The sequence below is a fragment of the Girardinichthys multiradiatus genome, chromosome 15 (assembly GCF_021462225.1).
Source record: "Girardinichthys multiradiatus isolate DD_20200921_A chromosome 15, DD_fGirMul_XY1, whole genome shotgun sequence".
NCBI classification, from domain to species: domain Eukaryota; kingdom Metazoa; phylum Chordata; class Actinopteri; order Cyprinodontiformes; family Goodeidae; genus Girardinichthys; species Girardinichthys multiradiatus.
The window spans coordinates 4,302,100-4,319,058 of NC_061808.1; the positions used below are offsets into that span (position 1 = coordinate 4,302,100).

The 16,959-nt window shown below is 42.0% G+C and overlaps 1 protein-coding gene across 1 annotated transcript; it reads right to left on the minus strand.

Moving 5' to 3' along the window:
• Positions 1–233: 233 nt before the first annotated feature.
• btbd9 (BTB (POZ) domain containing 9) lies at positions 234–15,647 on the minus strand. Its single transcript, XM_047387410.1, has 11 exons — positions 15,489–15,647; positions 14,996–15,204; positions 10,680–11,043; positions 7,212–7,479; positions 6,840–7,059; positions 6,500–6,619; positions 4,678–4,787; positions 4,380–4,569; positions 3,891–3,998; positions 2,324–2,402; positions 234–2,130 (listed from the first exon to the last, which is right to left on the minus strand). Exons 2-11 carry the CDS (start codon positions 15,178–15,180, stop codon positions 1,978–1,980), a joined length of 1,797 nt encoding a protein of 598 aa, XP_047243366.1. The 5' UTR covers positions 15,181–15,204; positions 15,489–15,647; the 3' UTR covers positions 234–1,977.
• Positions 15,648–16,959: the final 1,312 nt, after the last annotated feature.

Below are 16,959 nucleotides of genomic sequence, written 5' to 3' on the forward strand. Positions count from 1 at the left end.
TGTCTGCAGGTTACACAACAGCCCCGTGTTAGTCGTTTTATAAATCTGATGCAGGATAACAGGGATGCATGGTAAAAAGTGGGACAGATATGGGTTCAAATGTGTTGCACAATAAAAAAGAAAACTGTCCTAATTCCCATTTGAGACCCAGTTGAGATAGGAGGAAGGTGATACTGGTGTTGTCGATGAGTTGCATTTAGTCCCATTCAAAAAGTCACTGTGAGCCACTCTCGTTTCAAAATGAAAGATTATTGAAAGTTTAATGACAACAACGACCTCTCATTAGGTAGCATCAACATTGTCCAATGAGCTAACAGAGCATTAGTGCCTAAAGCATGATGAACACATAGTAACTAATCAATCAGCACAGTTTGTTCTGTAACAGAAGCTCTGAGGTCATTATATTGCTTGTATGAAAGACATCACCTAAAGTTAACAGCAGGATTTCACACAAGCAGGTCAGGGTGACCGTTCCACAAAAACATAACCAGCATTGTCAGTTGTTCTCAAAAATCACATCACTGAGAAGCAGTCTGTAGAAGAGTGAGTGCAGAAATGAATCAGCATCACTGATCGAAAGAAATACATGAGAAAATCAAAACTAGGAATACTCAAAGGTATTGGATATTATCTCTACAATATGACATGAACAAAGCCCTATTTTGTTTAGTTTCAGAGGAAGACTTTAACCAACTAATGAATCATCTTCTACACTGCAGATGGGAGGCCTTAAGAAAAAACACAACAGAGCTAATTACCCTACTTCGCCTGATGCAACACTGAAAAATGTTCTGAGATTTCTAATACACTCAAAAGGGCAAAATCCTAATGCACACAAAAGTAAACACAGAACAGCTTATTTAAATAAAACACTCAAACAGAAAATTAATCTTTCCACATCCCCCAGTAGCCACAGTTTAAATTAGTTTGTACATGCAAATAGAAAGACACCCAATCAGCACTCAGAGCTGTAATAAAGGCAGAAAATCTATTCTGCAAACTTTATTTGTGTTTACTAAAATAAAGTGCCAACTGCAGCTGCTCATATTTCTAACATGTATAAACTTCAGATCAGGCAGCCCAAGTGCATACATTGATTTGGTCCCAGCTTCTGAGCCCTGATTTTATTCTTCAAACCTACCACTATCCCCTATCATTTATACTGAGCAGTTTAAATGCTTAAAATATTTAAGTCAGGTTTGAATGCTTATCAAAAAATGGCACCAGATATCAGCATATGCCTCGTTTTAGGGTATGAAAGCCTGATATTCAAATACTCAGTTATTACTTGATATGCAAATGCATAACAGGATTAAAGTTGAGTTTTATTTGCATCCAAAAAGCAACAGGATGCATTTATTTCCCTGCTCTGGTGGGTTTATTTAAGAATGAGCTTTCAAGTTTTGAAAAATATATGACTTCTACTGTTATGTTTATGGTATGAAAAGTCAGTTGGATCTGTTTTTTAAGACAAATTCTTAAAAAATAGCTTGATAAGGATTTAATCCTTTTTGTTCTTCAAAGGTACTGGTATGCATTTATCAAATTCACATTGCTTTCCTCTCTCCCTACCTGGTCTGACTGGTCTTATAGTAGTACGGTATAATCATGTCAGTGTGTGCCTCATCGTTGAGGAAAGAAATAATAATAATCAGACTTCAAGATTCTGAAAGGATAAGACCTGACCAAGTGGCTAAAAAGTACCTTCATAAAATGTACACATCAGTACACTGAAAACATATTTCAGTCAAAAAAACTGGGAAGACAGGAGATATAAATAAACTATGCTGCGACAGATCCACAGGTATCAGCTGTTGCACACATGACAGAGGGAGGATGGACTGTAACAAAATGACAATCAACCTTAGCAGCATCGTAGCAGTGCAGTCAGGATGGTGAAAGCTGTGCAAAATGGCATCTGGAGGACTCAGAGAGCTTTTAATGGTGGGACTGTGAGGAAGAGGATGAGGAGGAAGGCTAAGTGGGCAACAGGCTGTGTGTGCGTGAGGGTCGCTGGGGTCGCTGCTCCAGGCTGGCGGTACTAGAATCAGACGAATCCACTCCTGGGCTGCCTTCAGTGACCTCCGTGTCCAGCTGGGCAGGACACTCGAAGTGGACACAGTGGAAAACCTGCAGAGATTTACATGAAAGTAAAAATCCACACCAAACGTACTGAGATTTAGTTCTGCTTTAACTGTGCCGGCACCAGAGAGCCCGTCTCGTACAAGATATTTGACTGATGAAGGGAGGATCACTAAAGAACAGACAGACATTCTTTGAAATGTTGTAGAAAGCAGATAATCGGAGTCAGCTTGATAGTTACCTCATTAGCAGTATTGTGGGTCCCGACAACACGGACGAAGGAAGCAGGCTGATTGTCAAACTTCAAAGTCTGCCATGATCTGAACCAGATGTTGAAACAAATAAATCATTTAAACTTTCTTCCATCAGGCCTGAGTCACAGTTTATAGACAACAGGTCACAAATATTTTCTTTTCATTACGTATGCTTCTGTTGCCAGGCAAGAACTACCAGGCTGATCCAGTTCACCAGAGCTAAGATGCAAAGGTTTTACCTCAGAATTGACACTTTTTTCCCAACCAGGAAGATCAACTCAGAAGTACCGTTCACTGCCGCTCAACATATCCAAGTAATATTCTCAAAGACTGGACTTTAGTTGAACAGTTTAGCTCATTGAGAGAAGTGGAACCAAAAGGTGTTCACAACCTGACAGCCCAGACGCTTGCACTACAGCAACTTTTTTATTTCCTATTAAAGCTTGCAGCAGTTTTGCCTTATAGGAACTCATGACTGGACCTCTAAAGGTTGCAGGTTAACGTAGTTGGCAATCAAGTAGTCCACAATGGAGCACTATACTGTGGAGGCGCCCTCTACTGGAGGCACTGTAGAGATGTTATCCCAATGGACCCTTGCACCTTTCAAACGTGGTTTAAAGTTTAGTTTACAGTTTAGAAGTAGCATCCACCTGGGGCCTACAGTATGTATAAGATGTATGTCAGCATGTGCCCTCCATTTAGACGAGCTCTGTGTAGTCTCACCTCAATCAGGTCATTTGATTAGTGGGTCTACTTCCAGGGTGATGAAGCTAATTTTCTCCATGTTTAAAGCTGTTCTGTTAATGGAGTTTTAGTTGGTATACAGTAAGAAAACTGGCAAAAATGAAGCCTAGGTTGAATGTTATTGAATGCCAAATGTTGATGTTCCAGGTTATATGCTGCTTTGCTTAAAACACCCAGATAACCAAACATAAGTATGATTAAAAGGAAAGAAAATGCTGCTTTCTGTGGGCGGGACAGTCTCAGAGTTAAATATGAATGGCCTACGCCAGCAGGTGTATCTTTTAAGTTGGTCAGGAAAGGACCTGGATCTTCTAAAACCTATCACTTTAATCCTAAATGAAGAAGCGGATGCTTCCTTTTTAGAGGACATGTCAGCCATTGAATAGGAAAGAGTGGGATAGTCTTCTATCACAATAATATGCTAGACAAGAGAGACCCAAGGGACAGCACATAGTGAACATTCAAAAAGCCTTTTTAAAAGGTTTTCGTAGAAAGATCTTTACGTTCATAAAATTTGTGATTCAAGGTGACACAAATCAAATGCTCCACTGAAAGGACTGAGCATTCTTCTCCACTGATTTAACTTTGATATCAAATCATTTTATCAAAAAAGTTAAAAAGAATAATTTGAGATACAAAACACCTCCATTTTAGAAGAAAACCGCAGCCATTCTCACAAACTCTCGCTTTGTTTATGTTTTTGGGATTTAACATGTTATTAAAAGCGCAAATGAATGACAGCCTTAGATAAATCTGATTCATGTTACGGTTTAGCAGAAGTACTAATAATAGGAATGAGAAGTTCCTCACCGACATGCAACTCTGGTGCGGTCCACCACCTTTGTCCACTGCTGCTGATTGGTGGAAACTTCAACATAGTAACTGTAGGAGCGCTCGTCACAGTCCCAGAGAAGCAGCCTGGAGCAGAACAAGGCATGAACACCCAAACATTGTGGACAGCAATCACTACAATTCAGCTTTAGTTGAATGTATACAATTAAAGTTGAGGTCAAAGACTGAGGCTGCTATGCAGACATTGTATAGGAAAGCTCCATTTTAACATCACTAGCTCCTGAGCTTCCACCACCGACATGGGCACATATGAGATTACTCAAAAACTAAAATGAGACTGGACCTCATTCCTTTTCCATTTACGTCTACTGCTGCTAAAATAATAACAGATGTTAAACTGTGGGGACAGTACAGTAAAAATGTGTGTTTTTAAAAACCAGAACTGTTTAACACGCTGGTGTAAACTGACACAGAAACCGACCCATACCCAGTTAGGACAGAACTGACCTGAAGGATCCGATGGAGTACGGCTGAGCGAGTTGGATGACTATGGCTCCCGAGCCCAGCTGATGACATGTATATCCCGAGTCCCAGTCATAGTTATGAGTGTCACCGTTAAGCAAAGCATTTCTGCTTCGGCTCACCCCCTCTACCACACTGGCACAGGCTGCTATCGTGGCCACATTTTCACTGGGAACTGTGGGACATTAGGAGCAGGTTACAGGCAGGTTTGGTTCTGTCTCACAGAGGAATGTTAACGTCCTAAATAATACATAAGAGCAACAGGTTTTACCCACAAACTTACCCACAAGGCCATTCTCCAGTGTAAACGAACGGTTGGTGAACATGCATTCAAAAGCCACGAGGTGAAAAACCTTGTTGACCGTGTTGTGTGTTCCAACAATGCGAACATATCTGACACATGAGAAAAAACATCAGGTCAAAACACCATCAGATATCTGAGGACAGGAAAATAAAAGAATAACTCAAATTTAACAATCAGTAACTGAATAAATCTGTACAACCGGACATCTTGGTACATTTTCCATGATGCCAAGGAGGATGTGTAGCATTTATTTACTTTTATCCCCTTAAAGTAGACTTGAAACACTTACTTTGAGTGAGATAAACAACTTTCAGCTTAATAAAAAATAATCATAGGTGGAATATTACAGAAGATTAAAAATCCTAAATGCTAAAATATTCTCGTTTTATTTAGTGTTTTGTTTCAGGTAAAGAGAACATCTACTTCATTTAGTTTCAACTGAGAAACTAGAGCCATCTAAAACTAAAATGAGATCATCTGCATGTTTTTTAAAAGCAGAAATATGAACATAGACACAAAATCTTGTGATTTATTTTTGACCGATTCAAAAGTCCAGATGTTTTTACAAATTTCTGGCAACTCTTCATCTCTTTTCAAACAAAAGGAGAGGAAAATCTGGACTTCCAAATGTTACAATATAGTCACTGGAAAAAGAAAGCACACCCCATTTTAAAAATATGGGGTGTACTTAGTTTAAAAGAAAAACTGTTCATAGTTTGGTTTCAGTCTTGTTTAGTAAGTAATGAGATGATGAAGTGTCTGGTGTTTGGTTTTCTATACCCACTGGTGGATGATTATGGAACCTGGTACAGACCAGGTCATCTATACAAAAAAACATGTAAAGCAGTTTAAAATCTAACCATTACCCGCCCCCCACACACACACACACACACACACACTAGATCTGCACATGAAAACATAAACTCACTTCTACATACTGCTGTTGTGTAATTATACATCATCAGACCAAAGGCAGTCATGGTTCTCTGCAGTTAATAATAATAATAATAATAATAATAATAATAGTATTACCCCTGCAGCCAACTGTTTGTGGCACCATGCATATAAAGGCTGTGAAGAAGTAATCTAATCACATTAGTTTGCATCCATTACAACTGAAACTAGTTCCTGGTAACATTAGAAACAACCTCAAACACAGAAGAAGACGCAGCTGTTCGGTTCCCTCAGAGGCTCTAAAAGATTCTAAAATAACTGATCAACAGATTAAATAAAACCAAGTAACTAAAGATCAAATTGAAGAAAGTTTGCATTCAATTACAACAACAATTTTAACTGTTGTGTTTATTTCACTTTCATAGTAAGGATTTTAGTTTCTTGTTATTTAAATGCTCTTCTATCGGCAGTGGGACCAAAAGTCCACCTGGAAACAAAATGTATCAACTCTCTGTCCAATGTTTAACCCCAACAACAAGCCCTACTGACAGAGAGCATGATGTGCTTCATAACTGAGCAGATGTAACAGTCCTTTATTTAGATCGCTATAAGGTTTCCCCTAGAAGTCCTGCATAAGGCAACATAATCCCTTCAAAGTCATATCTTTCTCTAGATGTTTATTATCTTACGTGACTATTACATGACAGTGTGCCCCTTAAATCATCTGACAAGATGGGATTAAACAGGGAGCAGGAATGTCTGGAAACATGTACATTGAAAAACTTTACTAGCAGGAACCTGGAAACACACAAACCAACTTTTTATCCTCTCAGGCTGAACAGATCTGAAGAGTATTTCACACAAGAGCTTGTGTATCTGAACCTGGAGAAATATTAGTTTTATTTACCTGCAAATTCGTGGTGTAAAGTATAGATTCTGCCACGACCTGCACAGGTACTTGGAGTGGTCAATAACGCGCACCCAGTCCAGCTCATCCATGGACACCTCGATGTAGTAGGAGTAGGACCTGAAACATTTTCCACAGATTAGATTAAATCATGTGGGTAAATGCCTTTAAAGCAAGTATATAATCAGTAAAATCAGTCACCTCCTTCAACAGTAAATCACATTCAAACAACGTAGCAGAAGTTCAAAATAAATGACATCATGTAACGTTTTACAAGCAATGATTAGCTGCCAGTGTTTCACTGTTTATGTCTTAGCAGGACGAGGAGAGCTTGTCTCACCGGCTGTCTCTGTCCCATAGCAGCAGCCGGATGTGGTTGATGATGGACGGCTGGCCCAGTTTGACCTGGAGCCCCGACCGACCGTCCTCTTCGATGGGATGTCTGGAGAAACCGTGGTCCAGGTCATAGTTCTGGGTGTCTCCATCCAGCAGTGACGACTTCAGCTCTCCTTTTACAACCTGAGCTCCGTGTTTCATGGTGGCGATGTTCTCCTCTGGGACTGAGATCAGACAGAAGGAGATAAAGCCATGCAATCATATACAAAATCGCCCACTATAATAAAGGAAGTTAACCACAACTTTCACATCTGTTTAACTGCGCCTTGTATTACCACTGAAGCCATTATAGAGGTAAGGAGACAGCAGCCCTTACTGAGCATTCCCCGGTAGTTCAAGTCCATGTTGCGGCTCTCTGAGCGGCTCTTTATGGCGTCCAGCAGGTTGTCGGGGCTCACAAGGCCAGACGGTCGCACCACGTTCAGCATCTCCGTCAGAGTCATGAGCGGCAGTCGCACCGCTGACATCACTTCCTGTGTGTCAGCACCGTCCTCATGCTGCTGGCACCATCGACACAAAGCCTGGAAGATCTCCTTCTCACTGGCAGCAAATGAGTCCCGTCTGACCACAGTCAGCAGAGCCGTCTAGAGGAACACATTTAAAACACATCAGGGATAGAAATTTACAGATGAAAGAAAATGAGACCGATGTAGATCATACTTTTAATATGACCTCAAACCGTTTAATGCAGTGGTTTTTACTGGACAGTAGGACAAACAAAACATAAAAGTAATTCTTAGAAATGACCTTTCATAACATGGATCGTTTTTACATGAATAACTACATAAGAAAGGCCAATCAGGGCAGATTATTAGAGATAAAACACAAAATCCTTCCACAGGTTTATTAGACCTGGAAACAGTTTGCAGAGAGACAAAAACAGAATAAAGGATGATCTAAATGATGTAATAAACTTTATTCAAAGGAAGTTTTGCTATTCAACATCTATTCAAATTTATCTGAAACAAAAGCCAAAGCAGTCAATAAAGTACTTTAATTTCAGACATTTGAGAAATCTAAATTAAAAGGATCTTTCAACATTTTTATTTCAAACATAATGTCAACCAGGGGTCCTGCAGAGGATAGTGAGGGTACCTGGAAAGGTCACTGGACAATGACCTGAACATTGTCAGAGGCTCCTCAAACCCGATCGATACACAGCTGCCATCAGGCATATGGTACCAAAACATCAGAAGCAGAACCACCAGACCGCTGCAAGCCTCTGAACGCTGAACGTCAGTCTAGATTATACAGCTATTTTTTCTGTTTCATCCATTTGTGTTTTCTATGCATTTCTTCATTATTTTGAGCGTATTATAAATCCCAGGTAAACCAGGTCGTGTTTTATTTTATGTGGTTTAGTTTACAAAAAAATATTTAAAAACTGATTGGATTTGTTTCATTTCAGCCATCCCAGAATAAACTCCCCCACAGTTTGTATTTTGGGTTTACTTTAACCACAATACATTTTAAGATCACAGACATCTACTTTTGAAGCCAGAGGACATTAATTCTTGAAATTTCTATCATTGGTTTTAGATAAATCATGTTACAAAGTTGTACAATGTTTATCTATTTCATGTCAGAGTACAACTGTTCCCGAAAATCTCAGAACACACACAACGACCAACCCAAGGGAGACTGATGTACTCGTACTCGTCGTCTTCCGCTTATCCGGGACCGGGTCGCGGGGGCAGCAGACTCAGCAGAGACACCCAGACGTCCCTCTCTCCAGACACCTCCTCCAGCTCCTCCGGGAGGAGTCCAAGGCGTTCCCAGGCCAGCCAAGAGAGATAGTCCCCCCAGCGTGTCCTGGGCCATCCCCTGGGCCTCCTCCCGGTGGAACGTGCCTGAAACACCTCCCGAGGAAGGCGTCCAGGAGGCATCCGGTATAGATGCCCGAGCCACCTCAGCTGGCTCCTCTCGATGTGGAGGAGCAGCGGCTCTACTCCAAGCCCCTCCCGGATGGCCGAGCTCCTCACCCTATCTCTAAGGGAGTGCCCGGCCACCCTACGGAGGAAGCTCATTTCAGCCGCTTGTATCCGGGATCTCGTTCTTTCGGTCATGACCCGAAGAACATGGCCATAGGTGAGGGTAGGAACGTAGACCGTCTGGTAAAACGAGAGCTTTGCTTTTCAGCTCAGTTCTCTCTTCACCACAACGGACCGGAACAGAGCCCCCATTACTACGGCAGCCGCACTGATCCGTCTGTCAATCTCCTGCTCCATTTTTCCCCCACTCGTGAACAAGACCCCGAGATACTTAAACCCCTCCACTTGAGGCAGGAACTCCCCTCCAACCTGAAGGACAAGCCACCCTTTTCCGGTCGAGTACCATGGCCTCGGACTTGGAGGAGCTGATCTTCATCCCAGCTGCTTCACACTCGGCTGTGAACTGCCCCAGCGCATGCTGTAGGTCTTGGTTAGAGGGGGCCAGCAGGACCACGTCATCTGTAAAAAGACGAGACGAAATCCACTGGTCCCCAAACCAGACCCCCTCCAGCCCTTGGCTGAAGATAGAAATCCTGTCCATAAAACAAGCAAACCCATCCCAGCACACCGCCTCTCCCCGTGGGCCACTCCAGAGTAGAAGAGAGTCCAGCCCCTCTCAAGGAGATGGGTTCCAGAGCCCACGCTGGGCGTGGAGGCGAGCCCGACTATTTCTAGTCGATATCTCTCGACCTCCCGCACAAGCTCAGACTCCTTCCCCCCCAGCGAGGTGACATTCCACGTCCCTAGAGCCAGCCTAAGCATCCGGGGATCGGGCCGTTGAGGTTTCCACCTTCGTCCGCCACCCAATTCTCTTTGCACCGGTCCCTCACGGTTCCCCCTGCAGGTGGTGGGCCCAATGGGGGATGGCCTCGGGTCTCTCGTTCGGGCTTGGCCCGGCCGGGTCCCGCGAGGAGCGACCCAGCCAGCAGGCGCTCTCCGGCGAGTCCCGACCCCAGGCCTGGCTCCAGGGTGGAACCCCGGCTCCACCGTGCCGGGCGACGTTACGTGCCTCGATATTTTAGTCCTCATGAAGGATTCACACACAACGACCAGCCCGAGGGAGACTGATGGTTTATGATAATTAAATGAAAGGAGCTAAAGGTTCTGGTTGGCCTAATAGAAACCCACATTTGGTTCCCCCATCTCAATGCTGACACTTTTCCAAAAGATTTGGAAAATTGAGAAAGGTACTAGTAAGAACCACTAAAAACAGAGAGGTGGGGCTACACAAAACACTTAAATAAAACTAAAGCAACACTTGTTACAAAGTCCTTCCCAGTGTTTCCAGGAACAATTGCTCACTGGTATTATTATACTTTTATCAGTGATCTTAATAATATTATACTGTTCAAACCTTCAATGTGTCCAGAAACGGTTTATTTTTAGTGGTTTTCGTGGAGTGGGTGAAAAGAATCAGCTTTGATTTTGCATTAACTCTGTTATTTTATTACAGTTTGTGTCCCTGGAAAGTGTTAATATAACATCGTTTCATCTAAAGTTAAAGATTACGTCTGACGAGTTTGTAATGTCTGCTCAGAAAACTAAAAGATTGTTTCCAATGTCGATAAATTGTCAAACAGCCAAATTCTAACATTTTTTTAGAAATACAGATAAAGTTCATTTTGTTTCTGCATGTGTGGCTTCGTGGTTGCATTCATGTACTTTACATTGGATCATTGCTGCTGTAGCACTGACTCTGAGCAACAACATGGGATGTTTTTTATGAAATGCAGCAGTAAGCAAATTTAAGTAGTAAAAAATCAAAACAACTCCACCATCGTGCCTCATCTTACCTTGGAGAGCGAGAGAAACGCATCAGAGTTCAAAACCTCCGGTGCATGTCGGTCCATGTAAGCACAGCAGGCCTCATTGAGCGTGCTCAGAGAGTAGAGACTGGCCACGTCAAACACCAGGCAGACGTTGTTGATGTGCAGGATGGTACGGAGGAACTCACAGGTGGAGTCCTCCAGAGGCTGGAGGCCGTAGCGGTGAGCCAAACCCAGGAAGTCCAGCAGCACCTCTTCCCGTGCAGAACTGAGGCTGGCCCGGCCCGTGTACAAGTAGTTTAGCAGCATGGAGAAAGCTTCAGCACGAGTCTCCTCCAAACGAACCTCGGCCTGGGGTTGGGACTCCTTCATCCCACCGTACAGCAAGGCCCTAAACGAGCCACAGACATCAGGAGGTGAGGACTACCTTTAACCACAGGTTTCTACTAATGGAATGCAAAGCTGACAAGAACCGCAAACGGAACAATTACTGATAAGTACAGGGATGCAGGATATATCTGCATTAACATCGGTACTGGTATTCAATTCAATTCAAATTCAATTCAAAGATACTTTATTGATCCCCGAGGGGAAATTAGAATTCCAGTACAACCCATCCAAACATACATCATGACACAAGACAAAGGGGGGACGGGTCACCGAGGCTTTGCTGCCCACTCACAGGCGCTGCCCTTGCTAGATGAGAAAAGAGGCCACATTAGGTAAGTAGAGGGAAAAAAATCATATTTCAAACTTTATTCTTAGCAGGATACAGTTTGAGATTGTAAAAAACCTCAGAACAAAGAAGCAACAAGTTTACAAAACATCATCATGCCGGGAACGGTGAAGGTGGTGTGAGGGGTGCATTTGTTTATCTTGAGCATGTGTGTGTGTGCAAGTAAGTCCATGAAGCACTGTCCCAGAGGCCATTGTCCTTGATGGTTAGTTGGAATGTTCATCAAACGGCCACAAAGTTCTGAGCAGGTCCACAGATGTCCTCAGGGAAGGGAGGGAGCAGAGCATCATGTTTATATAACTTCCAGGAGAGGTTGAAGATAGCCAGCCATCAAGGCCGTGCAGGGGAGCCAGATTCAGAAAAACAACAATTATTTGGGTTAGGCTGACTCTTAAATTTCCGTCAGCCTTGAGAGTCTCACTGGTGCTTCTCAAAGGTGAATCCAAACAGCCAAATTCCTGGTCTTTCTGCCAGATCCGAGCCAACAACTTTCTCCAAGATTTATCCCATTTCACCCCTGAGTCCAGGAACCGCAACCTGCCTGCGATCCTGTGTAAGGATCACATCCAGTCTGCGATTCAGCTCACGTAACATCTCAGTCTGAGTGCTGATCGCTCTGAAGATCCCATCTTACATGCCAGGCAGCCTCACAATTACCAGAACAGCTGCTGACATTCTCCAAATTTCTCGATATGCCAGGAAACCGCTGACTCCAAAAAGCAGAAATCCTGATATCAAACATCCAATTATTTACACATCTTCCACATCCTCGACTGACATTATCGACAGACACACAATCCTCCACTTCTGCCAGGAGTCCATCGTGGATCCGGAGAAAAATGTCCCGTCCAGGCAAGTGGGCTCTCCCGACCCCGTCTTCTCGTCGAGAAAATTTGATCAATTGCATTGAGACCTGCTGACCAAATCCATATTTTGGAAGAATTTGGAAGATATGCAAAAAGAGGCTCCAAAAAAAGACAAGACAGTTTCATAAGTAAAACTGGGCCGATAATAATAACCGATGTTTATTTCCATCTTGTTGCTGTTTGTGTACATGTTCCAGGGGGCGGGGAGGGAGGAAACCAAGCGGCGTTTGTTTGGGCTTGTGACAGTGATAGTGATGCAACACAGACGTTGCATGGGGTGTTTAACTGATTCACAGAAGCAATGTCAGCACCGAGACTGTTTCAACTGTGTTAAAAGCGTAGAGAAAAAGAAAATGGGTTATTCTCTGTAACAGCAATATGATTATCAGATATTGGCCCAAATTTTCAGTATTTCATAATTACTGTCTTAAATTCAAATATAATCAGTTTAATTTATAGAGAAAAACTGAGTCACATGTGATAAGCGAAAACTATATTTGCAATATGTATAAGTTTTAAAATTAAATCTGAATCCAGATGTCACCTGTTTCCTAAATAATGTAGCTGTACAAACAAGTGCTGTGAATATTAAGTATTCATGTAATGGATGTAACTGCAAAGCTCATATTAACAGCAGGCAATTCAACAAAGTTCCAACACATTTTTAGGTTAAAATGATTTTCCAGAATTTCTATAGTCCTCAGCCCTTTTTAGCCAGTTCCTGAAGAATAAACAGAGAAGTTTCCTATGAATGTTTTAATGCAAAAACAGTGGTCATAATAGTGGTTTGGTTTAATGTCGTGCTGTAACTGTGTCAAGGCAACAAGGGATAAACAACACAACATTTTAAAACATAAATTAATTATCTACCCATTATAATTTCCTTTAAACATGTTTTTGTGGGGTTTTACTAATGGAAAACCAGCTTATACAGGTCCTTCTCAAAATATTAGCATATTGTGATAAAGTTCATTATTTTCCATAATGTCATGATGAAAATTTAACAATCATATATTTTAGATTCATTGCACACTAACTGAAATATTTCAGGTCTTTTATTGTCTTAATACGGATGATTTTGGCATACAGCTCATGAAAACCCAACATTCCTATCTCACAAAATTAGCATATCATTAAAAGGGTCTCTAAACGAGCTATGAACCTAATCATCTGAATCAACGAGTTAACTCTAAACACCTGCAAAAGATTCCTGAGGCCTTTAAAACTCCCAGCCTGGTTCATCACTCAAAACCCCAATCATGGGTAAGACTGCCGACCTGACTGCTGTCCAGAAGGCCACTATTGACACCCTCAAGTAAGAGGGTAAGACACAGAAAGACATTTCTGAACGAATAGGCTGTTCCCAGAGTGCTGTATCAAGGCACCTCAGTGGAAAGTCTGTGGGAAGGAAAAAGTGTGGCAGAAAACGCTGCACAACGAGAAGAGGTGACCGGACCCTGAGGAAGATTGTGGAGAAGGGCCGATTCCAGACCTTGGGGGACCTGCGGAAGCAGTGGACTGAGTCTGGAGTAGAAACATCCAGAGCCACCGTGCACAGGCGTGTGCAGGAAATGGGCTACAGGTGCCGCATTCCCCAGGTCAAGCCACCTTTGAACTAGAAACAGCGGCAGAAGCGCCTGACCTGGGCTACAGAGAAGCAGCACTGGACTGTTGCTCAGTGGTCCAAAGTACTTTTTACGGATGAAAGCAAATTCTGCATGTCATTCGGAAATCAAGGTGCCAGAGTCTGGAGGAAGACTAGGGAGAAGGAAATGCCAAAATGCCAGAAGTCCAGTGTCAAGTACCCACAGTCAGTGATGGTCTGGGGTGCCGTGTCAGCTGCTGGTGTTGGTCCACTGTGTTTTATCAAGGGCAGGGTCAATGCAGCTAGCTATCAGGAGATTTTGGAGCACTTCATGCTTCTATCTGCTGAAAAGCTTTATGGAGATGAAGATTTCATTTTTCAGCACGACCTGGCACCTGCTCACAGTGCTAAAACCACTGGTAAATGGTTTACTGACCATGGTATCACTGTGCTCAATTGGCCTGCCAACTCTCCTGACCTGAACCCCATAGAGAATCTGTGGGATATTGTGAAGAGAACGTTGAGAGACTCAAGACCCAACACTCTGGATGAGCTAAAGGCCGCTATCGAAGCATCCTGGGCCTCCATAAGACCTCAGCAGTGCCACAGGCTGATTGCCTCCATGCCACGCTGCATTGAAGCAGTCATTTCTGCAAAAGGATTCCCGACCAAGTATTGAGTGCATAACTGTACATGATTATTTGAAGGTTGACGTTTTTTGTATTAAAAACACTTTTCTTTTATTGGTCGGATGAAATATGCTAATTTTGTGAGATAGGAATTTTGGGTTTTCATGAGCTGTTTGCCAAAATCATCCGTATTAAGACAATAAAAGACCTGAAATATTTCAGTTAGTGTGCAATAAATCTAAAATATATGAATGTTAAATTTTCATCATGACATTATGGAAAATAATGAACTTTATCACAATATGCTAATATTTTGAGAAGGACCTGTATATCAGAAATCTGTAAGCATTGTAGAGTAATTCTGCCCATGTTTCACCATTTTTAAATATTTCAGATTTTAAAGTAAGGCGGATCAAAGGGGGTCAAGATTCCTTACGTGTAATGAAATGATTTATATGAAAAAAGCTGCGGTATACGAACGACACACAAAAACAGCAGGGCCGATGAACCCGAACTTGCTTTGGTACCTGAAGTAGTGGCATCGAGCAGCCAGGATGACCCGGTGCGCCGGGAATCTCTTCCCCTCCACAATAAAGGTGACATCGCTGTACTCCTCACCGAGAACCAGCACTCCAAGCTGTTCGGACAGCAGGTGGATGTGGTCGATCTCCGACACGGAGGCCAGAGGCCGCAAAGGATGACTGTTGCTCATAGTCTACGGCTTCCACAGACACATCTGACACACAGAGCAGACACGCAAACAAACCCACTGAAAGCGTCAAACTGAAACCATTAGTAAAGACTGGATCGGAAACCTCCTAGCGTTAGCATGCTACATGCTAACTACACTGAATTCTCCGGCTCAGCGAGAAAGCGGTTTTATTTAACAATGCATTTAAAATAGTAAATTAAAAACGAATAAATAAGAGAAATCGTTAAAGACTGCGCTAGTTTGTAGCTGCTAACAGCTAAATGATAATCAGGATCACTTGTTAACGTTGTTCTGCATGTAAAACTTACCGAACCACAAACACCCGCTTCCGCTTCGTATCAGACTATTTTAATAAATACAGACGTATCTAATTGTTTGCAATTTTGAAAAAGAAAAAAAAACAACAGCACCAAGGTTCAGATGAGATCACAACACTGGAAACTGATACCGTGACTACGGAGGAAAACTTCCGGTTCTCTCACAATTCGTACCTATGCTGCAGCGCCACCCCCTGGATTGGAGAAGGTTTTATACATTTAAAACATTTCGGTTATTTATCTGAAAGATGGGTCGGTGGCTCTGGTTTTTTATATTCAACATAAAATACAAATTTATGTTATATATATTTATAACACGTTTCTTCACGTAATTTATCGAAGGCTTATGTAGGTGTTGTGGTCGGTGTTGGGGACTAACTTTAATTTGTTGGAGCAAAGGCAAAAGTAGCTGAAAAACTAGCTGACCCCTGAACTGGAAGATCATGTTCAGTGTCACCCCCACTTCTTAATTTACCTAGGAGTAAACAAATGTTTCAACAATGTTGTTTGCATTTATTTACATTTGTGATTAGTATGCACCAAACATGCCAGAAAAATCCAACTGCTTGATTTTGTTTTTTCTGCCCTTTTTTTTTTGCCAGTGTCATCTGTTTCAGCTTCATATCGTGACATTAAATTGAAACCTTAGCCACATTTTACCAGCAGGCGGCATCACTCAAACATACAGTGATGAATAATCTTAATAACCTGCAAACTTGTTGGAAGTTTTCTAGCAGATAAAAAAGAACTTTTCTAAAAGTCATGACAGACACCAGTCCTTTGTAAGGATCATCAGTGAACACATACCTGATTTAGAACTAGCTCTTCTGCACAATTTGTTCCTCAAATTATTTTTTCTTTCCTGTTCTTGAACATATACTTCTCTAAACTGGTGGTTTCTTGTATGATGTAAGAAAAGAATTGAGTGTTGTAGGAATATTCTCTCATTTCTTCTATTTTAAATACTTCTTAAATACCCCTTAAAGATCATTTCATTATGACTTTTCAATTCAATATGATCCAAAATACTTTATTAATCCCAAAGGGAAACTTCGTGGTTTCCCAAGCAGTATGTGATTCATCTGCTCTACAAACTAGTATTGTTTACCAGTGACTTTACTATGAATTAAATTCTTCCATTTCAGTCATGGCTTTGTTTAATTCAATTCAAAAATACTTTATTAATCCCAAAGGGAAATTAAATGTTGTTATAGCTCATATTATTCAGGTTTCCTCAAAGAGCCGTTGTAGATGCTGATGGCTGTGGGCAGGAAGGATCTCCTGTAGCGCTCCGTCTTACAGCAGATCTGAAGAAGCCTCTGACTGAAGACAATCTGTTGTTGTAGGACAGTCTCATGAAGAGGATGCTCAGGGTTCTCCATAATGTTCTTCATTTTATGAAGAATCCTTCTTTGCACAATGATCTCTACAGGTTCCAGAGGAGTCCCCAGAACAGAACCAG

What these genes read in the sequence shown, in the direction of transcription:
- btbd9 (XM_047387410.1), bottom strand. Translation starts at nt 15,180, where the DNA reads ATGAGCAACAGTCATCCTTTGCGGCCTCTGGCCTCCGTGTCGGAGATC. An exon ending in GAACTACCGGGGAATGCTCA is followed by an intron (nt 7,060 to 7,211) that starts GTAAGGGCTGCT and finishes GTCTGATCTCAG; the next exon opens with TCCCAGAGGAGAACATCGCC. An exon ending in CCCACAATACTGCTAATGAG is followed by an intron (nt 2,131 to 2,323) that starts GTAACTATCAAG and finishes AAATCTCTGCAG; the next exon opens with GTTTTCCACTGTGTCCACTT.